General features: G+C 38.3%; 6 protein-coding genes across 9 annotated transcripts in view; 4 read left to right on the forward strand and 2 right to left on the reverse strand.

Moving 5' to 3' along the window:
* The first annotated feature begins 355 nt into the window (after positions 1 to 355).
* On the forward strand, positions 356 to 2,226 carry LOC105266856 (ER membrane protein complex subunit 2). Its single transcript, XM_011305291.1, has 4 exons — positions 356 to 537; positions 640 to 753; positions 949 to 1,099; positions 1,173 to 2,226. Exons 1-4 carry the CDS (start codon positions 507 to 509, stop codon positions 1,741 to 1,743), a joined length of 867 nt encoding a protein of 288 aa, XP_011303593.1. The 5' UTR covers positions 356 to 506; the 3' UTR covers positions 1,744 to 2,226.
* Positions 1,833 to 4,467, reverse strand: LOC105266855 (tRNA (guanine(10)-N2)-methyltransferase homolog). Its single transcript, XM_011305289.1, has 8 exons — positions 4,230 to 4,467; positions 4,070 to 4,144; positions 3,747 to 3,992; positions 3,524 to 3,658; positions 3,125 to 3,388; positions 2,900 to 3,038; positions 2,593 to 2,791; positions 1,833 to 2,524 (listed from the first exon to the last, which is right to left on the reverse strand). Exons 1-8 carry the CDS (start codon positions 4,293 to 4,295, stop codon positions 2,236 to 2,238), a joined length of 1,413 nt encoding a protein of 470 aa, XP_011303591.1. The 5' UTR covers positions 4,296 to 4,467; the 3' UTR covers positions 1,833 to 2,235.
* A 153-nt stretch (positions 4,468 to 4,620) lies between these two features.
* On the forward strand, positions 4,621 to 6,119 carry LOC105266854 (uncharacterized). Its single transcript, XM_011305288.1, has 5 exons — positions 4,621 to 4,749; positions 4,858 to 5,073; positions 5,131 to 5,332; positions 5,413 to 5,522; positions 5,646 to 6,119. The coding sequence occupies exons 2-5, from the start codon at positions 4,927 to 4,929 to the stop codon at positions 5,871 to 5,873; spliced, it is 687 nt and encodes a 228-aa protein (XP_011303590.1). The 5' UTR covers positions 4,621 to 4,749; positions 4,858 to 4,926; the 3' UTR covers positions 5,874 to 6,119.
* Positions 6,120 to 6,141: 22 nt separating this feature from the next.
* LOC105266859 (intraflagellar transport protein 74 homolog) overlaps positions 6,142 to 20,293 on the reverse strand; it is a 15,757-nt gene continuing 1,605 nt past the window's right edge. Inside the window, exons 1-3 of one of the 3 annotated variants that reach the window (XM_011305295.1) lie at positions 8,578 to 8,669; positions 7,829 to 8,256; positions 6,143 to 7,737 (exon numbers count right to left, since the gene is read on the reverse strand). In XM_011305295.1, the coding sequence (XP_011303597.1) occupies positions 6,228 to 7,737; positions 7,829 to 8,247 (1,929 nt within the window). In that variant the 5' untranslated portion in view covers positions 8,248 to 8,256; positions 8,578 to 8,669 and the 3' untranslated portion in view covers positions 6,143 to 6,227. Of the gene's footprint in view, positions 7,738 to 7,828; positions 8,457 to 8,577; positions 8,670 to 20,293 lie in introns of those variants that run through there. The other 2 variants (XM_011305297.1, XM_011305296.1) reach the window with 2 other exon arrangements.
* nompB (intraflagellar transport protein 88-like protein nompB) lies at positions 8,810 to 13,650 on the forward strand. Its single transcript, XM_011305294.1, has 12 exons — positions 8,810 to 9,105; positions 9,250 to 9,300; positions 9,523 to 10,341; positions 10,426 to 10,583; positions 10,650 to 10,836; positions 10,896 to 11,082; positions 11,228 to 11,375; positions 11,554 to 11,665; positions 11,804 to 11,872; positions 11,959 to 12,265; positions 12,356 to 12,544; positions 13,039 to 13,650. The coding sequence occupies exons 1-12, from the start codon at positions 8,968 to 8,970 to the stop codon at positions 13,152 to 13,154; spliced, it is 2,481 nt and encodes an 826-aa protein (XP_011303596.1). The 5' UTR covers positions 8,810 to 8,967; the 3' UTR covers positions 13,155 to 13,650.
* On the forward strand, positions 14,120 to 20,273 carry LOC105266857 (hexokinase-1). Of its 2 annotated transcripts, none has more exons than XM_011305293.1 (5): positions 14,120 to 14,335; positions 17,452 to 17,556; positions 18,994 to 19,147; positions 19,300 to 19,518; positions 19,666 to 20,273. In XM_011305293.1, exons 2-5 carry the CDS (start codon positions 17,473 to 17,475, stop codon positions 20,256 to 20,258), a joined length of 1,050 nt encoding a protein of 349 aa, XP_011303595.1. In that variant the 5' UTR covers positions 14,120 to 14,335; positions 17,452 to 17,472; the 3' UTR covers positions 20,259 to 20,273. The 2 variants fall into 2 exon arrangements, with proteins under 2 accessions (XP_011303595.1, XP_011303594.1); XM_011305292.1 differs by lacking the exon at positions 14,120 to 14,335 and adding an exon at positions 16,755 to 16,935.

The raw sequence follows: 20,293 nt of genomic DNA on the forward strand, positions 1-20,293 counted from the left end.
TGTCCCGATATTTTGTCTTCGTTCTGCATCACGAAGAATTAACAGAATCTATTGAAATATTAAAATTTTTTACTGAACTCAATCCCTGAATATTTTAAGATCAGGCTGGAATTTTTTTTTTCAGACAGAGAGGAAAAATGGTTTGAATAATTCGGCGGGTTTTTTTTTCGTGGCGAATTGAATTTTTGTGGTGGAGGGATAATTTTTTTCTAGATATTGATGGAATTGGGTAATTATTTGAGTGAAAATTTCAGGAGTGTCTCAGTTGAAATGAAGACTGGAGGGAATGAGTGCAATTCCGAGAATTACCGGAGTTACTCGGAAATTGACGAAAGTACACTTCGGTGATGCACTCGTTTCCATTCGGAATTATTCCCCCGAGTGTCTCCCCTTCAGGTCCCACGTATTATAACCTTGTTACCCCCCACAGTTTTGGTGTCAACTTTGGCCGAGTAATTTCCATTGATTTCCTTTATTTTATTCGTTTATTTTCCTGTGTATCAGTCATGGCGAAGAATCAAGGAACGAGCTGGACAGGTAAAACATTTTATGCACTCGTCATCTCGTTCTCCCTCGTCATGAGTAATTGAAATAAATCCAGGTGTTTTAATGAATTTGTTTATGTGTTATCATTTTTAGAGGCGAGGGACCAATTGAGGACCTGGAGGGAGAATTCTGATCGGAAGAGTCGGGAAATCGTCGGTCTCTGGGACTCACTCCTTGTCAATAAAGTGGAGAATCTTGGAAACGAGAGTAATTAATTAATCTTATTTATCTGTTCTGCTCGGGACTGGGTCAATCGTGTTGTATATTTCTACGTGGATATTTCCCCTTATCAGCATAACATACATACCCAGAATGTGCAGGAAAAATATTAAATACCTGCAGTTAATTTAAAATGTCGATTACGAAGGCACTGGGTAATTAATAATAATATAATTTCTGCAGAGTACTTAGTCCTGGAACAAGTATGCGTTGCTGCACTGGACTGCTATCGTCTCCCTCTGGCCGAATATTGCATAAAAATACTGATGAGGGATTTTCCTGGGAGTCTCAGGGTGCATAAATATCATGTGATGCATCTGGAAGCCTTGGAAATGTGAGGACAATTTTCAAAAGTTTCAATCCCCTCCATTTTCCCATTTTTATGGCCTTTTCATATTTTTTTTCAGGTACCCAGAGGCCCTGGAGGTCCTGGACTCGATCATCAGGCGAGACGAGACCAACGCAGCCCCAAGGAAGAGAGTTGTTGCGATTTTGAGGGCGAGAGGGATATATACTGAAGCTATCCGGGAACTCACTGATTATCTCAAGATCTTTATGAGTGATCAGGAAGCCTGGCACGAGCTCTGTGATCTCTACCTGCAGGAGCAGGAGTATTCCAAGGCTGCTTTCTGCATGGAGGAGTTGATCCTCCACAATCCCCACAGCCACTTGATCTTTCAGAGATACGCTGAGATCAAGTATTCGCAGGGGGGAGCCGATAACATTGAAGTCGCTAAATCGTACTTCGCTCAGGCTGCCAAGCTCAATCCCAATAATATACGTGCACTCTATGGATTATTATTGACTGCCAACAACATCGCCTCATCTTCCAAGTGGCCGTCCTCGAAGAGACGAAATGCTACAAAAACGATTGAATGGGCATCAGGACAGATCAAGAAGCAGTACAAAGCCAAATCCGATGAGAATACTATAAAAAATGTCGTTGGTCTGCTGAATCAACTGCAGATCGATGCCTGAGATCACACTCGAGTTTAGCCTGAATTTGTATCTTTTTAAAAATCCAAACGATAAATCCATCAATACTTATTGACTTGTATATTTGTTTCAATAATTGTAATATATGTGTAAATGCCATATTCATGTGCATCACAAATAATGCACAATTATTATGAAAAATATCGAAATGAGGGATAGCAAATCTTTTTTTTGAATAACTTATCAATTTGTGGAGACACTCGGTTGTCACATTCCTAATCAATTAATTATCACGATACTTTAATAGAATAAAAAACAATCGAATTCACTATAGAAATATTCACGATTATTTATTGAAATGCGTTGATTATATTTCTAAGACAATTCATTGATTTAAAATGGAGGATAATGTTGACTGTGTGACTTTGTGAGAAGTCGAGAAATCGTTGTAACTCACCCTAAGATAAGTAACAGAATGCAATTGAAGTGAATAACATAAATAAATGTTTGTTATTATCATGGGAACAGTTGGAGTCATCTCTCTGTGCTTTCACGACACCTTCTCTCCCACTCTGCTTTATTCTGGGCCCTTTCTGCTGCCCTTTTCATCCGCTTCTCCTTCCTGGACTCGTCTCTGAGGGCAAAGTACATCTCCCTGAAGTCCAGGATGTTCATTGTGCTGATTACGTCACTTTCATGGGGCTCACGGAGTTTTGTGTAAGTTAATAATCTTCTTGAGGCGTGATTGCTCAGTACCTGCTCGGAATTCGCTGTCATTTTTAGGCAGGGGTGCCTGGGCAGCTGATCTTCAGAGTAATGTTCCCTTGAAATATTATTTCATTAATCAAATCATAAATACATCAAATGAATTTATTCTCACATTAAAATTACCTGTACACAGGAAACCAACAGACTAATTTTCCATTGATCTCTAGATGTCTAGCTGCAAATTTCATAATGTCTTTGTACATGTGAGGTAGATTGTAATCGATTTTCGATGGAATGTGAGCTGCTGCCTGGGTCTCGTCGATCGTGGGATTCGGCTTGGACGTTCCAATTCGTTCAGTGGCTTCCCTAACACCATAAGGTGCTGCAAAATATTAATAATTATACACGAATAATAAAAAATATAATTTAAAAAAACAGTTCTTGAAATTTCCTGATGAAAATGATGAATCAAAAATTAATTAATACGTACGATCTGTAATAATCGCGTTGACTCGCATATCCGACCTCCAAAGGAGCTGAGAAAAATCGGAGACAATGACGTCAAGATAATATTCTCCTTTCCCATACTGTTTTACGTTGGCAGCCACACTTTCATCGCTGCTTCTCTTCTATTTGTTTGAGGCAGAATTTAATTAATTTTCAATGCGAACAATTCTAGCAATTGCACTAATGAGGAGTTGATTATTGTAAATACTTTCTGAGTTATCCTGGTGGGCCTCGTTCGTGCATGGAGCATCATGAAGTCGATGTCCGTCCCCAGGATGTACCCGTCAAACAATGCTGCAGCCACCAGCAATGATCCAGTCCCCACGAATGGATCCATTACGATATCACCACGTTTTACTTGAGCCTGATTAGCCATCAGAAGTGACAGCTGAGGGTCCATTGACGTCGTCCCAATGAATTTTCTCGTTTTCAGGGATAATTTTTGGATCAACTCCCTCTGCCCTGTTGCCACCTAAAATTTATTCAATGCATCCGATTTAAAGGATATATTTAGTATTTAAATATGGAATGGAAGATTAATTTAAAATTGATAAATTGATATTGAAAGTATTATTTTCAAGATTTATCAGGAATGAATGAAATTTACCAGCCTCCCAAAGAACAACTCCTCAGGATTCTCAGTATTAATGTCAGGCTTCATCCCATAGTACTCCATGTAATAGAAACTAACGTCGGGATTATTCAGTCTGACTTGTCCTTCGATTTGAAGATAATTGAATGACTGAAATTGAAATGGCATTGATTTTTCAATAAATAATTAATATAACTGCATCTTTCGTTTTCTACCATTTTTTTCTCGTTATCGTCACCTCAATTTTTTCAATCTTCTCACTCTGGCTGATGTGTTTACAGAAAGTCTCGACGACGATCCTGAAGGTTTTATCTTGTCTGGCATATTTACTCCACCTTTCCCTGGGAATTTGTCTCAATGCAGAATGAACAGAACTGAAATCCCTTTCCCTGACATATAATTCTATACAATAACGCAGAGAGACTGATCGACTTGCTATAGTCTGGATTGTCGCTTCCTCTGAACATTCGACGATCCAATAGGGCTATAATAAAAAAAAGACTAATAAATTATGAATCCTATAAAAATAATTTCAACATTTCAATCCACACTGCAGCTTACTTTGTCGTTAGACCTCTGAATCGTCTTAAAATGTTCCTGAGAAATCCCAAATAAATTCAGAATCGAGTCGATCTCCTGTATATTTTGAACAATTAGTTAATTAAAAATGCGATGATTATGAAAGCCAAATAATTATTAAAACAATTATCTCCACACTTACGGCACCTCGAAAATCCACGTGTTCGTGAGCGAACCACAATAAATACATCCTTATTGGATCAGTCATGACTTCACTCTTAATTAATTAGAACTAATTAAATAAATGAGGATAATTAAAGGGACAATCTGTTTGTCATTTGCACGTGGGCCTCTGGAAGCTACGAGTGTGCAAGAGGGGGAGTTGTTCGTACCCTGCAGTTGTAAATCCCTCGAAGATATACGTGGTGGGTAAAAATATATTATTTCACACGTTTTCCACGAAACATACCTGCACCGAATAATTCTCTACACAACGTATGGTCGATCAAATAGAGTCCTTACAGAGAAAATGCAACTGAAAAAATGGTGGATAAAAATAATGGATCATATCGACTGAACCGAATGAACATATGATTGCGGAATTATTGTTGACATAACCAATATCCCTTTGAACTTGATCTATTTTTCGCGATATAAGTGACGTATAGACCCGAATTTAACTGTGACTTATTCCTGATTACGTGGTTAATCCTCGAAAAAAGGTTAGAAGAACGAAAAAATTGTTTTCGAGTGAAATTCACTGGGAAACTTTAACATCTCACGATTGTTTTTTTGTTGATTCAATTTGTTTTCATGTTTTTTTTTTAAAGAGCAATGGGGTCAAGACGATAGTTGGTACATTAATTACATGAATTATTGATTATAAATCATTGATTGCAATGGAAAAAATTGAGGGAAAAGACGGAAGTTTCGATATTGTTGACAATGTTGTCACAGTGTTGGAGAAAGACTCCAGAGGTTTCCAGATGTTCACGTATGGAATCACTGGAATTGGGCTCATGACAGCTTTATACAGGATAAGACCTGTGAGTACATTAATTTTAATCAATTCCCTAATAAATTGGGATTGCTCTCCATTTTAGTTCGCAAAGTTCTCAAATCCAATGCGAGTTCCAGCCCAGTTCATAAAAAAACAAACAGTCCTTCGTGGAACGGCAGCACGAATAGAGCCTGGTACTGCATCTGTGATTTTAGTGGACCACACACCATTGGTTCCTCTCCCACGATTCGGAAAATCTAAATATTTGCCAGTTAAAATTGCTGGGGTGGATATTAATGGCCATGGTGAATGAATTGTGAATTTTCACAGGTTGAAATTGAATTAAAATCAACAACTGGAATTCATTTCCTCGTTTTAATTTCAGGAATCAGCTGGCTGTCAACAATTGTCCAGGGTAACACCATAGAGTTCATCCCAATTCGAAAAACGAAAGATTTCTTAGACTGCACGGTAAAAATGTCTCAAAAAGACCAGGTGAAGCCTTTCATTAAGAATAATTCTATTTAAAAAATAAATAGGTGCAGCTGTTGTTCCTGATAAAATAATTTTTCCACGTGAATTTTCTCGAAATAATTTCAGTGAATGAAAATATTTCAGGAACCCCTGGACGTTGGAAAAGAGCTGGTGAAGCTGGGCTTCGGTACAGTGGGACAACTGCCCTCAATTCCTGAGGACAAACTCCTAGAGTCTTACAAAAAAACCTTAGAGTCGGCCCAAAACTGGGCAAAGTCAAAACGCAACGGCCAGTGGCACTTCCTCATCCCTCCAACCTTCACCTGGCGCCTGAGAAATCTCCTGGAGTCCAAACTTCATCCACGAACTTGACGGGCACCGATTTCCCGACAGATCCTCGATTACTTAATACTTAAAAAGAGTCTTGTTACTTTTATGGGTTTCCTAGCATTAACGATGCATAGAGCCTTCAATTTATTCGACAATACCGTTCGCCAGGTGCGAATCGCTCTCATTAAGTTGAGTTTGATGTACTATATTCTTAGAAATACTGAGCAACGCAGATATTTTCGTAAACCATTGAGAAAAAATTGAATAAATTAATCTTATTACCATTAATTCAGTATTGTTTAACATTATGTCTGATTCCTCCCTATCGAAATTATCATTTTTTATTCTATTTGAAAGTTTGAGATTGGAAAAATAATTGATTACATCAATTCAAAATTAATACACCGACTTGGGATTCTCTTTGAGAAACCCATTATAACTCTCCACAAGTGAAAAAGCTTTTTCCCTCAGAGGTGCATAATTCATTCTGTTCTTTCCCTCATTAATAAACCTCTCTACGTCATCATTTCCCCCCTTCAACTTTTCGTACTTCTCCTCGAGAGCACTAATTTGCACATAAATCTCATTCTTATCCAACTCCTGCTTGAGACTCTGGTGCTCCCTCCTGACAGAATTCAATTCCCTCTCCAAAATCGGCAGTCGCCCCTTCAATTCCTCTTTCCTGCTCGTCAATTCCTCGTACTGCTCCTGAGACCGCATTTTAAGTCCCTCCAAATCCTCGAGAACCACGAGCTCACTCTCCCTCGTTCGAATTTTCTCGAACAACTCCTCTAATTCAGCTTTCATTTTTTTCTCCAGGCCCTCCATCTTCCTGAAAGCCTGTTGGAGCTTGGCGTGCTCTTGGCAGAGATCGAGAAAGCTCTGGTGGTTATTTTCCTCATTGGAGTAAACATCGAGAAGGGCAATTTCATCAATTCCAAATACTCCAGACTCATTGTCAATGGCAAATGCAAGTCTCTTCAATTTTTCCACAATACTCTCCTCACAACTCCTTATCTTATCCGTCTCCTCAGCTTTATTCTGATCGAATGTCGGCATAAATTGCTCGATTGCCTCCTCCCTCTTCCTCAATTCATTGTACTTCACCTGCTTCTCCGAGTGATTCTCCTCCATATCCACATCCAACTGCTCCATCTCCATCTCAATCTGATCAATCTGCTTTTTCACATCATCAATCTTTTTCTCAGCAGCAACAATATCCATATTGTCCTGTTTAACTTTAGCCAGAAGCTTCTCGCGCTCCTCCTCAGGTGATAATTTATTTCTCTGCTCCTCCTGGAGTCGATTCCTCTTCTCCTCGACCTCAGAAATCCTCACCCGGAGCTTTACAGCTTCCTGTTTCACCTGGGACAGGGCAATTTCCTCCTCGAGGTTGAGCTTTTCTGTGGAAAGATGATCGATTTCCTTCTGCATTTGAGTTATCTCATCCTCGAGTCCATTCCTCAGGTTTATGAGTTTCTCGTACTTGGAGCGAACCTCTGTGCTCATCCCCTCCACGATTCTCTCCTCTTTTTTTTGCTCCAGGTCGATTTTCTCCTCCATTCGCCTCAGCTGTTGCTCTTTCAGCCTTCGCTGCTCGAAAAGCATTTCGATTTCCTCGGTTGCCTTGTCGTTCAGTCTCTGGAGGTCCAGGGCCTCTTGCTCCGTCGATTCTTTATCAATGTTTGAGGTGACCTTGTCGATTACGATGTTATAATCTGCCAGCTGACCCTGGAGATCTGTTAATTCACTTGCCAGGTGCTTTGCACGATCGTCGTAGTGCAGGAAAGTCGCTCTTTCTTTATTCTGGGTGTCAATTTCTCGGGTTATCGTCGATATCTCCTGGGTGAGCTCTCGGATTTTTATCTGGACTAGACCCTCGTAGTATCTCTTGTCTTGTATCTGCCTGGGGGAAGGGCAGATAAATTTAAATGAAAAACTTGCGAAATCCATTTCAAATTGAAATTTTATTTCAGGTAAATCCCTGAATTTTTTACCTGGTTAATCCACGAGTAGTTCCAGGTCTGATACCTGCTATTCCCTGCTGCGTAACAGGTCTCTCCATCATTCCAGAATTGGCATGAGCAGTCGGTGGAAGTCCAGTATTTATCCTCGTCATTCCCATGGTGTTGAGTCGTCCACCAGCAGTACTGCCTCTTCCAGAGAATACAGAAGCTGATGGGGGTCTCATCGAGTTCCTAGCTGGAGTCACAGCTCTACCTGCACTCGATTCATGAGATGATTCGTTCTGAACTCCTCTTCGAGACACCGGACGTTCCACTCGGGTCTGCGGTCTACCAGTCTGAGGTCTTCCCGTCTGAGGTCTTCCCGGTGGTGGATCATCGTCTTCCTGACGCCAATGGTGCAATGGACGTTCAGACGGGGGACGACCACTCGTCTTCGGACGATTCTCCATTTTTCAGATCTATAAATTCGAAAAGTCCATCGAAAAAAATATTTTATTTTTTATATTTTTCCACACGAATTCCCCTGGAGTTCCACAAATTCGGTTACAATTTTTTTTTCTCATTTATTCTTTAAATAAAATTATAATAAAATGGGAAAAAAGAAATTCGAAATAAATTCAACACTAGAATTTCTTCCATTGAATATTCCCGCACGTGAAATCCATAAAATGACATAAATAATAATTATTATCATTATTCAACGAGATTAATTTGTTGATTTGTATTTATCGCAATGTCTCTGAAAAAACACAAGATTTTTTAATTGAATATTTTCATACGTTATTGTCCCAGAATTCCGACGATTCAGAGTATTTCACTCGCGAACAATTTTCTTCGCCATGAAAATAAATTTATCGAAGGCGAGAAATTGTTTATGATTTATCACCATGGAAACGAATAAAATATAGGGTTTCAGGGTGGGACCGCAGTTCCCGTGAGCGATAGAGTAGTTTATGAATGGAATTCGGTTGCTTGGATACGAAAATTACAACAAATGGGCGAAGTAATCACAACCACCTGCCATTTCCCATTTTTTCTTCAATTTATTTCCCTTCGAGTGTCACATTGTTAACTTAAAGATCTCATTGAGCCCCAGTTTTAGTTATTATTGTGTAATTAAACGCGGGAGTTGTTTTTTTTTTCAAATAATTTTTAATTGGTGATAAATCATGATACGACAGGGTGGAATTGATGAAGATTTGTATGGGGGGTACAATGATTACCCCTCGATATATAATACCAAGGATCTGGGGGATGACGCTGTGTTTCAAGAGGCTGTGCAGATGAGTAATTACAGGAGGAACATTGTAAGTTCATTGGGTGCGCCGTTCTATAATTAATAAAAATACCACTGTCAAAAATATGAATTTATAATAAAGATATTAAATAGTATACTACAATTTTTTTCTGATTGCAATTATGAGTAATTAGTCAATTGTTTTCCGTGGAAGATGACCCCGAAGGTGCCTGGAACAGCGATGAGACTGGGAACTTCTTCAGGGGTGAGATGAAGAAATTATTTATTGAATTTTTTACCTGTTATCACTGGAAGTTATTAAAAAATATTATAGACGCGATAATAAAAGTCTTAAACGGGGAAAAAATCCAGAAAGTAAAGTCTCTTCATTTACAATTTTTGATTGAGAGAATGGATTTTTTCCAGGACTCGAATTATCGCCCTGATTTTGTAATTTCAATGATTTTTCCCATGAAATTCTGTGAAGTTCCATCGGACAGGAGGTGGTGTGATGACCCGTCCACCGACAGGTCCTCGTCCGATGACAGCAGTACGAGGTGCAGGCTACACGAGCTCTCGTCAAGTGACATTCGACCCCCTGAACATGAGTAGCACCTCAAGGGGTCCAGCACCACCCCTGGAGTCGGGTAAAGAGGACAGCCCCGAGGAGAAGATAAAAATAGCCGAGAGAAAGATAATGGATCTGATAGAGAGTTCAGCAGAAGCTGCAGTTGATGACAACATGCGGGTCGCCTTGGAGAGAGCCAGGGAAGCTTCATCCAGGGAAAGAGTCCTGATTCGCCTTCAGGAACAGGCAGGCCTCAGTGAGAGTCACAATGTCGACCTTACTCTAGCCGTTTTATTCAATCTGGCAACGCAATACACGAATAATGAGATGTACACTGAGGCAATTGCAACGTACCAAGCAATAACGAGAAACAGAATGTTCAGTAATAGTGCACGCCTCAAAGTTAATGTTGGGAATATTTATGTGAAGATTGGACAGCTGTCGCAGGCGATTAAAATGTACAGGATGGCATTTGATCAGGCACCAGCTGCCCAGAAAGACCTCAGGATCAAGATCACTCACAATATTGGAATGGTTCTGGTGCGAATGGGGAGATTGGAAGAAGCTGTTAATAGTTTTGAGTGGGTGATGAAGGAGAGATCGGAATTTCAAGCCGGATTTCACGCTATCCTCTGTCATTTTGCACTAGGTCATCGGGATAAAATGAAAAGGGGATTTCTCGAACTCGTGGAGGTCCAGCTGAATGTTGATCAGGAGGAGAAATATTCAATCGCAACTGTAAGAATTTCTTGATACTCCTGTTAACAAAAAAATCAATATGCGATGCGAATTCATTTACGAATTAATGAATTACTTCATTAGGATGATATTGCGGCGAATATTTTAAATGAAGTCATAAAAAATGATGAGCTCTCGAAATTGGAGACTGCAATGCAATCGGAGGCTGAAAAAACAATTCTAACTGCTGCCAAACTCATTGCTCCTGTTATCGAGGACACATTAACTACCGGATTTGCATGGTAATTACAATCTAATTAAAATTCTGACTCGCGTCGGGGTATTACTGATCTAATGTACTGCCTCAGGTGTGTAGATGCTATTAAATCATCTGCCTACAATTCTCTAGCTGCAGATCTCGAGATAAACAAGGCAATGGTATTTCTTCATAATCGAGAAATTGGATTTGCTATCGATACATTGAAAATGTTCGAGAACCGCGACTCAAAGGCCAACAGCTCGGCTTCAACGATGTTGTCTTTTATTCATTTTTTGGTGAGGAATTTTGAAAATTGATTTTTAATTGAATTTTAATAAATAATTTTCTCTTTGAGCAAGGAGATTATGATCAAGCCGAGAAGTACGCAGAGTCTGTGAGAAAAGTCGACAGTTACAATGCAGCAGCTTACGTTAACTTATCAGCAGTCGCAATCAAGAGGAATGAATTGGATAGGGCGAGGGAATTATTACTCTGTGCCCTTGACAATGATGCAAGTCATGTACAGGCTCTCTACAATTTAGGTAATTGAATGGATTAATTCAATTGCAATGTGATTTATTCGAAAAACAAATAAATATTGTTGTAAAAATCCAATTGTCTGCTTTTGGTGTTTGTTTTCTTGCTGTAATAATTAATGAGACAAATCTTTTTTCGATTATTCCTCAGGATTAGTTTACAAAAGGCAGGGATGGTACGAAGAAGCTCTCGAATGCTTTGGGAAACTACGAAATATCGTGCGATATGACCCACAAACTGTCTATCAAATCGGTCATTCGTATCAGCTCCTGAAAGACATGGATCAGGCGGCGGAATGGTACTATCAAATTTTCAGATCTCGAGAGATTAAATAGCCAACGATATTTCAGTAGTGAAGTGCGAGATAAGTTTAATGAACCACAAAAAAAGTTCTCCACTAGATAATGAAGAAATTTTGAATTTCGATTTGACAAATTACTCATTTATTCGAATTGTCAATTTTTTTCCGGCAATAGGTACAATCAATTGTTGACTATCATGCCTTCTGATCCTGGAGTGCTCCAGAAGCTGGGAGAAATGTACGATAACCTTGGTGATAGGCAGTTGGCATTTCAGCACTATCATGATGTGAGAATAAAATAAAATAAAATCGTGGAATAAAAAATTGAGAGTCATGAAATAATAATTAATCATTCATTTATTATTAATTATACAATCAGTTCAGGTGTATTAAATTAATAATGATCATTGAATCTTTCTCTTCAGTCGCACAGATTTTATCCAGCCAACTTCGAAGTGATTGACTGGCTAGGGTCTTATTACATCGGAATGCAAGTAAGTCCTCCAATTTCCTCAGTTGCATTTTGTTTATCCTATTCAGATGAAAAAATCGGGTTATTAAATTTCTCGTCCTCTGGAAGGTGGCGGAGAAGGCTCTCCCTTATTTTGAGAGAGCAGTGGAACTGGCACCAGAGGAGCCTCGTTGGCGACTCCTGGTTGCAACGTGTCTCAGGAGAAAAGGAGAATTTCACAAAGCCCTTGAAGAATACCAATCCATCCACCGCAAATTTCCAGATAACATCGAGTGCCTCAAGTTCTTAATTCGATTATGCAGTGATTTGGGGATGAAAGAAGCTCAAGTATATGCTTCAGAGTTGAAGAAAGCGGAGAGGGCGAAGGAGTTGAAGGAGAGACAGGGTTCAGCCAGACCTGGAACTACTGGAAGTGGTGAGTTTATTATTTTATTAATTCATTTATTTGATTCTGTTGCGATCACGTAAATTGAATGGATTATTCTTTGATTTGATTTGAAATCAGGTTCAAGAAGAAGCAACAGTGGTAACTCATCCCGAGGTGGTTCAGGCATGAGTATCCAGTCAGATAATCGCTCGAGTCCAATTGCAATTCGCAGAGAACTCCGCTCATCTCTCAGTGGTGGACCATCACGATTCAATCGTCTCAGCATTCTGGATGACTCTGAAAATGACACACCAGAATCTCAACCTGGTAAATCCCCAGAATCCGTAAAATCATCCACATAATTTAATCCCGAAATAAACTACTCCGAAGTCGACAGTTCATGCTCTTTTCGCCCTTGACAGCAAAAATGATTGGATCAATTCGCATTATCCCAGTGGTGGCATGTCGTAATGAACTATTACGTATCTCGCATAGGGCGCATGTAACATTGAGGATTAATTTTCTGACTTGCGTTGAAAAAACTTTAGTAACTGGAGAAATTGTCGTTTTTAATGCAACGTATCGCTGACTTTTGGTTTTATTCAGTTATTACAGTTATTGTGATATAATTTTTTGTTGTTGGACGAGGTGATTTATCTAGGGAGTAGTGGATGCTTTCTATTGTGCGTAGTTGAGAATAGTCAGTGTGATGTAGCACGTATTCCGTTAATGGATTGAATGAGATGATTAATGGTATCAACTGATTTGCACCGTAAATTAATCGTTGAAGTGAGGATTTATCATGTGGCATTATTTTTCAGATGTGCACTTCAATGATCCTATTGGACCATTACCAGCAAGACCAATGACAGCAGCGGGAAAAAGAGACGATGACTTCGGTGATGAGGAACTTGGCGATGACCTTTTGCCGGTGTGAACTCCATTCCCTCTTCAGCTTGACCTCCAACACTTGGTCGACACTTTAGCATGATAATCTTGTCGCGGTTCGTCATGATTTTCTAATGCTAAGAAATCACTGGCGCGAATAATATTAAGATCATGTTTACGAATTTTTGAATAATAAATGACTCTCCGTCAGAAAAATTTTAAACTTTTCTGAAGTTTTATTTATGGAAAAATCATCTTGTCGTGGACGGAAGTGCGATATTCATACGAGGAGAAGAGAAACAGGTTTCAATAATTCATTCTGCAAACGAGTTTTCATGCGGTCGCAGGAGCTCTTGAAATTGCCACCGATATACATTTTAATCATGAAAATTGCAACTCCGACAATCGCAGTTGCATTATTACTTCATTAATCAATTCTCAGTATTTGATTCCATCTTCACTCGCGGAAAGAGGAAAACACTGGTCATAAACAATTGCGTAATGCGCGCACTCTAAAACATTGGGTGAAGATTGAAGAAAAAGAGAAAAATGAGGCTCGTGTTACGAATTCATCATTCTGATTATTTATGTCTACTGACAGTGATTTTTTTTATACACTCAATTCAGAAATTACACGTTCACGACTTTATTCTCTGATTTTTCAATTTTCAAAATTTTTATTCGTATTATAATAATATTTATTCATACACCCGTTCAGAGATTTTTTTTTTCTGGTAGTAGTTTCGATAATTCATGAATGAATTCTATCAGGATTAAACAAACAAAACAATTTGTTATTTTAATCAATTCAGAATGTTGCGGGCTTGAAATAAAATGATATAATTTGCTTGGAATAAAAAAAAATGTGAGGCATGATTTCATTGGCTGAAAATGATATCACCACCATCGACTCCTCTCATTACGCTCCGTACGAAATAAAGTGTACGTCAAATGTGAGATAAAAAGAAAACCTCGGTGATACGCGAATGGGTGGGGGATTGGCCTAGAGGCACGGCACTCGCGGTCAGTCTTCTGACAACGATGAACATTCGGTGATACCGCAGTCATACGAGCAGTTACGTCGAAAAATTCAACGGATACCGCGGATATCGCGATACGTCAAGAGTTCAACCTCCCACCCACCCCCTCCCATCAATTAGGGGCACGTGGAGAAAACATTGAAGCAATTATTCTTCACATTTTTACGTCGACAACAACGATTTTCTTCAGGTGAGTACGTCCTAGCGTTAATTACCAGATTAAAATGTTAATTGACTCATTAAAAATTTTATCATTCGATTAAAAACCCTAATTACGATTTCCAATTTGTCATTGTCTAGTTCCGACACCGGAATTTGGGCATTTCAAATCGGTATTATTATCGCTATTTTAATGTTTCTATTTATTATATCGATATTTTTAAGATTTCTTTCTGGAAAATTGTTTTGTAGTAAAAAATGCGACGAGTGTAGTCTACTTTGTAATATTATTATGGATTTGTTATTGCGTTATTGAACAAATTGATGTTCTTACTATTTATTCATTTTTGTGGAATTTACACTGAGAAAAATGATAATCTGTAGAGTGAAGTGGTGAAAGGAGATTTTTTGATTCTCCGGTGGGTTTTTTGGAAATATTTCTGAATCTATTGGGTGCAGTGGATTTTTTGTTATAACATTTTCGATAGTTCTTATCTAGCGGGACAAAAGAGGTTTTAATAATAATTTCGTTATCTCCACTACATTCGGAGAAATTCCTGAAAAAGGAAAGACGTAAGTTGGATTTCGTTTTACCTCATTACTACATAATTGCAGTATTATCATTAATTAACGTCGTTATGATTTATTTAGTGGATCTTTGGAGGGGAATTTATATAATCAAGGGTAAATTTGATTTTCATCTCTGAAACATTATCTTGTTTGATTCCATCCACGTGTTGCTCACTTCCGGTTCAACCGGTGACTCCAATAATTCTTCATATTAAATTGAAGGGTTTTTCATAATCTAGTATTTCCCCTGAATATTCAATTGGCTTTGGCCACCGCTGGAATTTCTCAATGGACTTCCTTATTATTAATGATTTATTTTCTTATGAAGTATGCACTTTCTTTGGAGGACAAGTGATTGTATTACGGATTGTAGCGGCAAAAAAAAAATGAGGGAAAAACATTGACGGAATGTTCAACAGAAATTGAGCTGAACATTGAAGCGTTTTATACCAGTTTTTCAATGGTGAGGAGGCGAATTGTTTGAACTCAATCTGCAATTCATAGATTCCACTTCTAGACCGTTTTTTTATTCCCGGAATTTTGAAAATCGTCCGATTTTTCGGTGAATATCAATGGCAATGACTAAAATTCAGAATTCACAGAAATAACTGCTGAACCATCACTATTAGATAATGACCTCAAAAATAAATTAACAAGTGCTTAAAGACAGTGGAAAACTCGTTATTGAAATTTCTTTCAATGTCGATTGATTTTGTTGACTCAATCTAAAAATCGATGGAAATGGATAAATGACTCCAGTGGGAAATAAAATCCCGGGAATTTTTGCGGTAATTTCACACAGCTTTACGATTTCGCGTGATATACGTGTGGAATAAAAATAAATTCACGACTCAAATGAACGTTGCATGATCACATTTGACGTTTACACTTTTCAATTGATTTTAATCGACGTTTATTCGATCTCACTGGGGCTCAATAAAGAGCATCTCGAGTAATGTGGGTAATTGTCATTCTCAACTGGATATCGTCTCCCTTTATCTAATATTTCACCCAGGAATGCTGTCTCATTGTGTGAGATTAAGAAATTAATTCCACAAAACTGAGACTTTCTCGGTGAAAAATATGGACAAGGAAGATATAATGAATAGAAACTTATCAGTGAATTTAGAGTCTCGACGGTACGACGCAAGTGGAAAGATTGATAACCAAGTTATTCAATGTCGCATGGAAGTTTTTTTTTTCCGTGTGAAATGGTGAATTATTTAGCGTCATTTTGAAATTATTTATTGAGGATTGGACTTGTGCGAGAAAATGATTCTCGTCGGTTGGATGCAGTGATGTTTTGTGGGAAATCGTTGAATATTCATGGATCTCGGATAGTGACTCGAGGAGATCGATTACCTAATCTCCAGAGTGACGAAGTTGAAGAGAATGTTTTATTTTTTTATTAGGAATCAACCTTCGATTTTTTTATTCAAATTTTTGAGAAGTTTCTCGTTTTTGATTTTGTCCCCCTAAAAATCATGACCTGATTGATGATTGATGATGCACATCAATTAAAAATTTAATCGTTGATAAAAAATTGAATAATAATCGATTTAGAAAAAGGATCGATTAATAAATGATAACAGCGTGAGCGCTATGGCGCATGCGTTCGGTGCATTTTATCCCATCATTAATTTTCTAAATAAAAAATCATGTGGATTTCTCGGTTGAAATATTGATGGAGATAAGATATTTTTTCTTGGGATTCGGGATTTTGATAATCATGATTAATTGGTAGGAATGTCTCGAAACCGGTGTACATCAATGGCTGGCGTCACGAGTGGGAGATTTAATCGAGTGACGAGCCCATGGGAGTGGTAGGGATTTTATTCATAACAGTTTCTCGACATCGTGAATTTCCTTGAGTCTCGAACTCGCTTATCAATAAATTCCAAAAGAATTAAAATTCCCCGTTCCAAAATGAGTGAATTCCCCTCTTGTTCAATTCGCTGATTTCATCGTCGACTGCTTCAATTAATCGATGGGAGAAACTAGACGTGTGTAAACAACTGGAAAGTAGTCCCGAGGGAAATGGAAATGGGATTGTCTGATCTAGTGAGTTTTCCGGAATTTATCGAGGTCCTCAAACAAGAGTGGGCGGGTGTTTTAAAAATGACTCATTATTTTCATATTTCTTGATTTTGAGAGAGAAAATCATGAAATTGCTGTCACTATTATCGGAATGTCTGATAATAGGGCGCGATCGGTCGCAGTTCGGGTGAACTGATAGTGCGTGATACCCTCTGATAACGTTTGATGGATTTGCAAGACAAATTGAAGTGATGGAATGATATTATCGGTTTAACCCATAATTTTTTTCAAATTTTCCTCAACAACACATGTTGTTACAATAATTCCGACAAAACAAAAAAATTAAATTAATTGTTTATCGGGATTACTGCAATAAATACAAATAGTCACCTAAAATGAAATTAATTCCCGAGAACCGCGAAAACCGCGAAAACCGCGAGAATCGCGAGAATCGCGAGAATCGCGAGAATTTTTATTCGATTATTCGAAAAATTGAATACTTTTTTACAGTTTAATTATTAATTTGATTGGTTTTGGCAGGAGATTGAGGGAAATCGAAGAATGATGGTTCCAACAGAGAGAGCCCTCCATGAAGCCATTCAGGTCGCCCCCCTGGATCTCCCAGATGATGTCAAACGGCAAAAGGTAAGAGATGGAAAATTTTCTCGGACACTTTTAAAATACTTGAAAAATCAGAGACTCATCCGTGTCCAATTATCTCGGATGTAATATACAAATAATTGAAGGCACTCATAACGCAATTATTTTTTCCTCCTATTTCCCTCGTTGTCGCAGCGAAATTTGATAAAATAGTCCTGCGACTAGTACCCAGACTATTGTCACCCTTCGATATTGAAAAGACTAATAATAGACCGGTTATGGCCACGGGAATTAACCGTAAGTGTCTAAAGTGATAAAGACGGGATGGCGATGAATGCGCGATTATAACTTTTGTCGGAATGAAAATAGAAAATGTTTTTTTATTTCAATATTCGTCTACTCCCTCTCCCCCTTCCATTCCGTTATTAATTAATTGTTTTAATCAAAACCTTGCGATTGCTCTCGAAAACCCTTTTAATGTATTTTTTTAAATTGCCTGTGCGATTTTGTGGAAAATTTCACTAGAGTTTGATTGCTCTCATTAAAAAAACATTCTGACGTGAGGGGAAAATAAATTCTACGGGAATGTGAGTTATTTCATTATTCTGTTGACAATTCTTAATCTCTGGAGTTACGAGAATTGTTATCACTGAGTGTCAGTCATTTCGGTGACCTGAACTCGTGTATCTCCTCGTTTATCAATGACTCGCGATTCGAAGTTCAGTGGGACGAATGCATAATCATTATTTTTCCTCAAGACTGAAATTATCTCTATAATATATCTCTTCCAATTATTTGACAAGTCAAGAGATTTCAAATAGACGAATTAGAGTGTTCAGTTCAATGTCCAAAAAATTTGATACTGAATTACAACCTAGAGCAGTTTATTCATTTATTTCCTAATTTTCTATTCCATTTTTAATGGATTGAATGGATGGATGGAGTTCATCCATTTTATTTAATTCGCGTATGTTGCAATATTTTTAAAATGGCCTCGATAAATTATTTTTCATTGTGGTTGGAATGGAACTTGTGGTCAGATATCTTCTGACTCCAGCTGATAATTTACGTCTGATGACGTAATTTAATTAGTAAACGAGGGGCTCGTCAACTCGTGAATATTGAAACCACGTGTTTACGACCAGTTAAAAATGCCTCGGACACTTTGCTTTAATTCAGAGAGATTATGGTTGATTTATGATTGTGGGTGTGAGCCTCGTTGACATTGAAGGGCAGTATTTTATTCCAGAGCTCGTTCTCTCCAGCGAGGCAAATGCCATTGGCCATTTTTTTTCCCTTCAGTTGAGATCACATGGGGAATAATTTATATTTCCCTTTTCTATTTCTGAAGGAGGTCAGTTTCAGTTTCACCCTTGTCCCTCAAGGACTCCAAACATTGATACTTTCCAGGAAATTACTGGATAATATTGAATTGTTTATTCATTTTTTCATCAGGTTAAATTGTTTTCAATTTTTTTTTAGATTGAGAATTTGCTGGCGCAGATGAGACTCTCTGGTGCTACAGCGAGAAAAATTCAGGATATATTTTTATCGGAAATGAATAAAGGCATTCATCAGCAGGATTCGTCATTGCAGATGGAGAATACGTATATTCCTGAATTACCTGATGGAACAGGTGATTTGGTTCATCACTTTAATTGAATTTTGAGAGAGAATTAAGACAGTGATGGAATTTTTTTAAGGGAGATTTTTTTCATGAAATTATAATTTTCAGAATGGAGTATACGGAGGAAAAATTGTCAATAGCTCAATTTTTTTTTATTACAGAGGAGGGTTTATTCCTGGCACTCGACCTGGGAGGTACCAATTTTCGCGTCCTCTTATTGGAGTTAGTTAATGGAGTAGTGGTACGAGAGGATGTCAAGAAATATCATATAGGAGCTCATTTGAGGGTGGGGTCTGGAATTCCCCTGTTCGAGTATCTAGCCGAATGCGTCAGCAATTTCGTGATTAGCGAGGGTCTCCAGGACGTCGAGCTTCCTCTAGGTACTCAATCGCGACCTAATCCAATAATCAATTGCAGCATCAAGCCCTCAAACTCCCAGCACGAAAAATCAATTAAAACTGATTATATATTCCCTCCAATCATCTTTTAATGAGATTTATTTAATAATTCCATGCACGTCTATCTAGGTTTCACCTTCTCCTTTCCAATGATCCAGCACTCGTTGGACGTTGGTATTCTCGTAACTTGGACCAAGAGTTTTAATTGTCCCGATGTTGTTGGTAAGGATTGCGTGGCACTTCTGGAGGAAGCGCTGGAACGACGTGGAGACACTAGAGTCAAAGTTGTCGCTGTATTGAACGATACAACAGGCACATTGCTACAAGGAGCAACTCAGGATCCTCACACAGCTATGGGGCTTATCCTAGGGACTGGCAGCAATGCCTGTTATCTAGAGAGAGCTGATAAGGTCGAGCACTGGGAGCCTGAACGACATGGAGAACGCGAGGTGATCATTGATGTCGAGTGGGGGGCATTTGGAGATAATGGAGTCCTAGATTTCATAAAAACCGATTTCGATCGGCAGAATGATGCCAACTCACTGCTCGTCAGCTCATTCACATTCGAAAAATACATCAGTGGAAAATATCTAGGGGAAATTGTCCGGTGTATTCTCATAAAATTGTCAAAAGACGGTTTATTATTCGCACGAGGAACTCCCGAATCTCTTCTCGTCTCCGGATGTTTCCTGACAGATTACATTTCCCTAATTGAACAGTAAATATTCATTCACTACTTTAACTTATTCTTAATTTT

This window comes from Fopius arisanus, unplaced genomic scaffold (genome assembly GCF_000806365.1).
Source record: "Fopius arisanus strain USDA-PBARC FA_bdor unplaced genomic scaffold, ASM80636v1 scaffold00042, whole genome shotgun sequence".
NCBI lineage: Eukaryota > Metazoa > Arthropoda > Insecta > Hymenoptera > Braconidae > Fopius > Fopius arisanus.